Genomic DNA, 8,505 nt, shown 5'->3' with positions numbered 1-8,505 from the left:
GAACATTAGTTTGATATACTAGGAGATACGTACATGTGAGTACTTGTGCAATTGTGCATACGATAGATGAAGACATGAATCTGATAGTGGAACATTGGGGCATCATGGGAGAAATTGGATGGGGGAGGATGGATATGGTCATAATGCATTGCACTCATGGATGATATGCTCCAAAATGTTCATTTTCATCTGGACCAAAAAAAAAATGAACCTTCAGCTCTAGAATAATTGTCCCCATAGAAACAATTGCCTTACATGCTGTCTGCCATTGGTTGAGTCATAATCCTGGGGCACATGACTCTTAATATGTGAACAAAGAAGCAATTCATAACCAATCAAGGCCTAAAGAGAGATTTTATTTTCCTCAAATCCAAGAAATTGGAGGGCTGTGATAAAGCATATATGGGATTAACTAGGAGACAATTGAGGTAGAAATTTCTGGAAGATTCTCTGAAAAGGGGATTGGGGATTCTTTGGCTTCTCTGCCTCAGAAGTCACTGGCCCCAGGAGAAGGAGATTTTGCCCCTGAGAAGTCTGACCAGCGCTCCCTTCATGTCTTTGTTGCGCAGGCTGTAAATGAATGGGTTCAGCAGCGGAGTTACTACTGTGTACATGACAGCAGCTGCTGTGTCCTCTACCACTGAGTTGGAGGAAGAGGATGAGGGGACCAGATAAGCCCTGATCACTGTCCCAAAGAACAGGGTCACCACAGCAAGGTGAGACCCACAGGTAGAAAAGGCCTTGAGCCTCCCTTGGGCAGAAGGGACCCTGAGGATAGTTGACGCGATGCGGATATAAGATGCAAGGATGAGCAAAAAGGGGATTAAGATGACTGCACCCCCCAGGAAGAGAAGCACAAGCTCGTTGACATGGGTTTCAGAGCAAGCGATCTTCATCAGGGGTCCCAGGTCACAGAAGAAGTCTGGAATGACTTTTTTAGAGCAGAAGGAAAGCCGGAATATGAGGAAGGTGTGTGTCATGGCAACAAGATTTGTAAGGATCCAACAGGCTGTCACCAAGAGTGAGCAGCGCTGGAAGCTCATGATCATCCTATAGTGGAGAGGGTGACAAATGGCTACAAAGCGGTCATAGGCCATTGTGGCCAGGAGGAAAATGTCCATGTCTCCAAAAGTCAAGAAGAAATAGAGCTGGACCAGGCATCCTGCATAGGAGATGGCTCTGTTCTGGGTGTGGATGTTCACCAGGGCCTTGGGTACCGTGGTGGAGGTGAAAAGGATGTCAGCACAGGACAGGCTGGCGAGGAAGAAATACATGGGGGTGTGGAGTCGTACATCAGTACCAATTGCCAGGACAATGAGCAGATTCCCAGCCACAGTGACCAGGTACATGCACAGGAAGAGCAGGAAGAGGGTCTGCTGCTGTTGTGGCTGCTCTGACAGTCCCCAGAGGAGGAACTCAAAGGTGCTGGTCTTGTTTCTTTTTGCCATGAGTGCAGAAGTCAATGAGAAAGGCTCAAGTTAGCTTTCTGAGATGTTTCACTCTAGATGGCTGCTCAGCACACTTTCCTCTGAGCTCTAGAGAAGAATGACAGTGTTTGATTAGTAACCATCTGGTACATGCATAGAATACTTAATACAGTCGGCCCAAGGTGCTCTTCCAGAAACTTCTGCAAGATGCAAATGATGCCCATTTAAACAGTCTTCCTGCTTGCTTTTCTACACTTTTTCTGGCCAAGGTATCTTTTCTTGTACTATAGTTTTACTTAGCTATGCTCTAAGGATCCAAGAAGATTTGCTCACTTACTTTCATGTGTTCAATGGCTACTGAATGTCAACTCTGCCCCTAGTTCAGTGCTAGGCATCTAACACTGCAATATTCCTTAGCCCCAACATTTTTCAGTCTCAAGAGATGGACATAACTATGAACATTGAAGTCTTACACTATTTGGATTCAGCCTGCTATACCTACTCAAACCATTCTTGGACCCATGGGCAGTACCTGTTCTGACCCATAAGTGTCACAAACTTCACTTCTAATTTCTGAAGACAACAGTTCATGTTGCCTAGTCTTCTAGAAACCATGTTTCACCAGTATGAAAACTGCTTAGTGAAGACCTGTGATATCTAGACTACTCTTCAAAGCCTCAGTGAAATGGGAGGAAAAGAAGATAAAAAGCACTGCTGTCTAGAATTACAAAGGTGCAGGGAAGTGCTTGTGATTCAAGTTCATGGGAGATGGAGGTAGAAAGATGAGAGGTTAATGGATAGCCTTCACTACACAGAAAATTTGAGTCTAGCTTGGGCTCCACAAGAGATCATTTAAAAAAAGAATGCTAAACATAATAAAACATGTTCGTGAATATGAACATCATCACCGTATTTTAATTATACCAATGAGCCCACCTCACTTCCAATTTCCTTCTTAACTTATAGAATATATACCACATACAACAATAGAGATACCCTCACAAAAGTAACAATGAAACATCTTATGAGCTCTCATAAAATTCAATTAAAATTAATACTATGAAAATATGAACCTAAGATAATAGGAGTAGAAGAAACAGAAGATTCCCAGTTCCAAGGCTCAGAAAATATTTTCAAGAAAATCATAGAAAAAAATTCCCCAACCTAAAGAAAGAGATGCCTATAAACATAAAAGAATCTTACAGAACACCAAATAGTTGAGACCAGAAAAGAGAAATTTCCCACCACATAATAATAAAACACTATACGTAAAGAGCAAAATAAAATATTAAGGGATGCAAGGGGGAAAAGGCCCAGTAATATAAAGGCAAACCTATCAGAGTCACCCATAACTTGTCAACAGAGATTCTGTTGCCCCTAAGAGACCACAGATGTCAGCCCAGAGTACTATACTTAGCAAAACTTTCCATAGATGGAGAAAACAAGATATTCCATGACAAAGCAAATTTAAACAATACCTATGCACAAATGCAGCCCTACAGAAGATACTAACAGGAAAACTCCAACTGAAGGATGTAACCTACACCCAATAAAACATGGGAAATAAATAACCCACAGTAGCAAAACCAAAAGAAGAGAAACACACATACACGCTACAATCACCAACATCAAAATTACAGGAGCTAGCAATCATTGGTCATTAATATCTCTCAACATCAATGGACTTAACTCCCCAATAAAAAGACACAGGTTAAAAGAATGCATGTGTAAACAGGACCCATCATTCTGCTACATATAAGAAACATATCTTAGCAACAAAGATGGAGTAAAGGGCTGGAAAAGTTTTTCCAAGCAGATGGGCCCAAGAGGCAAGCTGAGGCAGCCATTCCAATATCTAATAAAACATACTTTCAATCAAAATTAATTAAAAGAGATGAGGAAGGACACTTCATACTCATAAAAGGAAAAATCCACCAAGATGGCATCCTAATTCTGAACATCTATGCTCCAAATACAAAACACCCACATTTATAAAAGAAACATTACTAAAGCTTAAATCACACATTGATCCCTACACATTAATAGTAGGAGACTTCAACATCCCATTCTCACTAAAGGACAGGTCATTGAGACAAAGTAAACAGAGAAAATAATTAAACTAACAGATGCCATGTATCAAGTGAACCTAACAGATATCTGCAAAACATTTTACCCAAACACAAAGGAATATACGTTCTTCTCAGCACCTCACAGAACCGTCTTCAAAATTGACCATATACGTAATCACAAAGCAAGCCTCAATAGATACACAAAAATGGAAATAACCCCTTGTATCTTGTCAGACCACCATGAATTAAATCTGCATTTCAACAATGACAGAAACAAGAGAAAACCCACAAACTCATAGAAACTGAAAAACTCTCTACTTAGTGACCACTGGGTTAGGGAGTAAATAAAGAAAGAGATGAAAGATTTTCTATAATTCAATGAAAATGATGCCACAACATTCTCAATCTTATGGGACACAATGAAGCAATGTTAAGGAAAAGTTCATAACACTAAGTGCCATCATAAAGAAATTGAAGAGTTCTACTACTAGCAATTTAAAAGCATACCTAAAAGCTCTAAAATGAAAGGAAGCAAACACATGCAAGAGGAGTAGATGACAGGAAATATTCAAACTCAAGGATGAAATCAATAGCTTAGAAACAAAGAGAGCAATAAAAAGAATCAATAAAATCAAGAGCTGGTTTTTTGAAAAAAAATCAACAAGATAGATAAAGTGCTAGTTAAACTAGCTAAAAGTCAGAGAGACAGTATCCAAATTAACAAAGTCAGAAATGAAGGGGAGACATAACAACAGACACTGAGGAAATACAAAAATCTTTAGGTCTTACTTCAAAAGCCTATATTCCGCAAAATTGGAAAATCTAAAAGAAATGTATGACTTTCTTAAAAGATTTCATTTACCAAAGTTAAATCAAGACCAGGTAAACAGTTTAAACATAGAAATACTCATTAAAAGTCTCCCAACCAAAAAAAAAAGTCTAAGGCCAGATGGTTTTAGTGTAGAATTCTACCACATTTTCAAAGAATAGCTAATACCAACACTCAACCTAGTCCATAAAATATAAACAGAAGAAACATTGCCAAATGCATTCCATGAAGCCACAGTAACCCTGATAGCTAAATCACACAGACTCAACAAAGAAAAAAAATTCAGTTCAACCTACCTTATGAACATTGATGTAAAAATAATCAATAAAATATTTGCAAACCAAATCCAAGAACACATAAAATACATCATCCATCATGATCAAATAGGCTTCATCCCAGGGATGCAGGGATGGTTCAATATACAAAAATCTATCAATGTAATCTGCCATATAAAAAAACTGAAAAAAATCACATGACCATCTCATTAGATACAGAAAAGGTTTTGACAAAATCCAAGACATCTTCATGATAAAAGTCTTGCAGAGATCAGGAATGCAAGTCCCATACCTAAACACAATAAAGGCTATATACAGCAAGCCAATAGACAATATCAAATTAAATGGAGAGAAACGCCAAGAAATTCCCCTAGAACCAGGAACAAGACAAGGCTGCCTACTCTTTTCATATCTCTTCAACATAGTACTTGAAGTTCTAGCTAGGGCAATAAGACAACTAGAGGTTGGGCTGAGAAAGAAATTAGGGAAACAACACCCTTCACAATAGCTATAAATAATATAAAGTATCTTGGCATAATCCTAACAAGGCAAATGAAAGACCTGTATGACAAGAACTTTAGGTCTCAGAAAAAAGAAATTGAAGAAGATATCAGAAGATGGAAATATCTCCCATGATTATGGGACGGTATAATTAAAACAGTAAAAATGGCCATTTTACCAAAAGCAATCTATAGATTCAATGCAATTCCCACCAAAATACTAACACTATTCTTTATAGACCTTGAAAGAACAATTCTCAACGTCATATAGAAAAACAAACAAACAAACAAACAAACAAACAAATTAACCCCAAAATAGCTAAACCAATCCTATACAATAAAAGAACCTCTGGAAGTATCTCCATCCATGACTTCAAGCTGTATTATAGAATAATAGTAATTAAAACTGCATGGTGCTGGCATAGAAACAGATTGATTGATTAATGGAATAGAATTGAAGAGCCAGAAATAAACTAGCATACCTATGGACACTTGGTTTTAAAGAAAGAAGGCAAATCCATACAATAGAAAAATGAAAGCATCTTCAATAAATTGTGTTGGTCTAACTGCATGTCTACATGTAGAAAAATGAAAATAGATCCATATTTATCACACTGCACAAAACTCATGTGCAAATGGATCAAATACCTCAACATAAAACCAGAAATATTAAACGTATTAGAAGAGAAAGTCGGGAAGAGCCTTGAATTCATTAACATAGGAAACAACTTCCTGAAAAAAAAATCCACAGCTCAGTCTTTAAGATCAACAGCTAATAAATAGAACCTCACGAGGAAGAAAAGCTTCTCTAAGGGAAATGACACTGTCAACAAAACAGCAGCCTACACATTGGGAAAAGAGATTCACTAGCCCTACATCAGACAAAGGACTAATATCTAAATTATATAAATAACTCTGGAAACTAAACACCAACAAATCAAATAATCTAATTTAAAAATGGGATACAGAGATAAACAGAGAATTCTCAATAGAGGAATCTTGAATGTCCTAGAAGCACTTAAAGAAATACTCAATGTCATTAGTCATCAGGGAAATGCAAATCAGAAGGACTTTGAGATTCCATCTTTTAAAAAATATTTATTTACTTATTTTATGTATGAGTGCTCTATCTTCATGTACACCTTCACACTAGAAGAGGGCATGAGATCACATTATAGATGGTTGTGAGCCACCATGTGGTTGCTGGGAATTGAACTCAGGACCTCTGGAAGAGCAGACAGTACTCTTAACCACTGAGCCATCTCTCCTGGCCCCTGATATTCTATCATACACCTGTCAGAATGGCTAAGATAAAAACTCAAGTGAGCATGTGCTGGCAAAGATGTGGAGAAAGCAGAGCACTCCTCTATTACTGGTAGGACTGAAAACTTGTACAACTGCTTTGGAAATCAACCTGGCGCTTTCTCGGAAAATTGGAAACAGTACTACCTCAAGACTCAGCTATATCATTTCTGGGCGTATACTCAAACGATGCCGAACTATGTGTATAGTCAGAAACAGGAAACAATCTAGATGTCCCTCAACTGAAAAATGGATAAAGAAAATATGGTACATTTACACAATGGCATTCCACTCAGCTATTAAAAACAAGGAAAACATGAAATTTGCAGGCAAATGGATAGAATTAGAACAAATCATCCTGAGAGAGGTAATCCAGACCCATAAAGACACACATGATATGTACTTGGTTATAGCAGATATTAGTCATATGGTACAGGATGACCATACTACAAATCTCAAATCATCCTATAGGCCCTCCTTGAATCTCACTCAGATAGGGAAATATAATAGACAGTGAAAGAGGAAGTAGAGAGAGAACAGGACAGAATAGGATGTGAAAAGGGTGGAGAGGAGGTTTGAGGGACAGGAGAGAAAAGAGAAAGCGAAGGTGGGGGCATCACTGAGACACCCTGGAGTCCCGTGACAGGATAGGCTACACAGAGAATGCTGAGATGTCTCTAGGTGAGCATCCTAGCAGTGATGGACAGAAGACTGAAGAGGAGAACACCTTCTAACCAGGCAGGACCTGTAGTGATGGAAGGGGAACACCAATCCACCTATAAAACCTTTGAATCAAAATTTAGCCTGCCTACAAAATGTGCAGAGATAAAGATAGAGAGTGAGGGAATGACCAATCATTGCCTGACCCTACCCTAGACCTTCTTCATGGGAGATAGCCAATCCCTGACACCATTATGCTATGTTTACGAACAGGAGCCTAACAATTCTCTGAGAGGCCTCACCCAGCAGCTGATCAGTCAGATGTTGAAACTCACAGTCAAGCATTTAGTGGAGTTTTGGGAGTCCTGGGGAAGAGTTGGATATATGGATGGAAAGATCCAGAGGGGAACAAGCATGCTTCCAGAAGACAAACAAAGTCAACTACCCTTGATTCATGGAGGGCTTACAGAGATGGAAGCACCAACCAAAGAGCATGTGTGGACTAGACTTAGGCACCTTACACATATGTAACTGATGGGCAGTTTAATCTTCATGTGGGTCTCCTAGTAAGTAGAGCAGGTGCTGTCTATGACACGGACTCTATTGCCTGATCTTGATCAATTTGCCCTAAGAGGGCTGCCTTGCCTGGCCTCAGTGGAAGAGGAAGAGCTCAGTCCTGATGTGGCTGATGTGCTATGGTAGGTTGGTGCGGAGAGCTCCTCTTTTCTTAGGACAAGGGAAGGGGGACCTGTAAGGGGGGGAAGGGGCTATGATCAGAATGTAAAATGAATTTATAAGTTAAAAATAAATTATATAAAAAGAATTATTTTCTACTTATGTAGTATTCTGCCTGCATTTATGTCTGTCTACCACAAGAGGGTAAAAAAATCTCAGTATAGATAGTCATGAGCCTCAATGTGGTAGCTGGGAACTGATCTCAAGACCTTTGGAAGAGTAATAAGTGTTCTCAACCTTTGAGCCATCTCTCCAGCCATAGGTCCTCTAAAAACTGTAGGTGATGGGCATTTCAGGCTTCTTGTGGGTCCTCTAGTAAGAGGAGGGGGCATCTCTCTGATATGAACTCTCTTGCTAGCTTTTCAGTTACTTCCCTCTGTCCTGACTTCCCTGCCAGGTCACAGGCAAAGAGGATGCTGCTTAGTCTGGATATGACTGGATGAGCTGAGGTGGATGGGAAATGGGGCTTCCCTTTTCTGAGGAATAGGACAGGGGGATGGGAGAGAAGGAGGGAGGGTGGGACTGGGAGATGAGAAGGGATGGGGCTATGGCTAGGATGTAAAGTGTATAAACAAACAAACAAATAAAAACTAAAAAAATTATTATTAATTAAATTGGAATAAAATGCCTTTGAGGTGGTATGTAAGAGGATTCTTTTTGAGATACAGAGTGAATTTTTAGGGTTGTCACTGCAGCCTATTTTAAAAT

The 8,505-nt window shown here is 39.2% G+C and overlaps 1 protein-coding gene across 1 annotated transcript; it reads right to left on the bottom strand.

Annotated features, from left to right (window-relative positions):
* Positions 1 to 494: 494 nt before the first annotated feature.
* On the bottom strand, positions 495 to 1,448 carry LOC311579362 (olfactory receptor 1P1-like; the record flags this gene model as incomplete). Its single annotated transcript, XM_084749859.1, has 1 exon — positions 495 to 1,448. The coding sequence occupies one exon, from the start codon at positions 1,446 to 1,448 to the stop codon at positions 495 to 497; it is 954 nt and encodes a 317-aa protein (XP_084605985.1).
* Between the last annotated feature and the right edge of the window lie 7,057 nt (positions 1,449 to 8,505).

This window comes from Acomys minous (assembly GCF_964271855.1).
Source record: "Acomys minous genome assembly, chromosome: 12".
Classification (NCBI taxonomy): Eukaryota; Metazoa; Chordata; class Mammalia; order Rodentia; family Muridae; genus Acomys; species Acomys minous.
The sequence above is the reverse complement of the archived record's forward strand: the minus strand, read 5'-3'. Positions and strand labels throughout refer to the sequence as shown.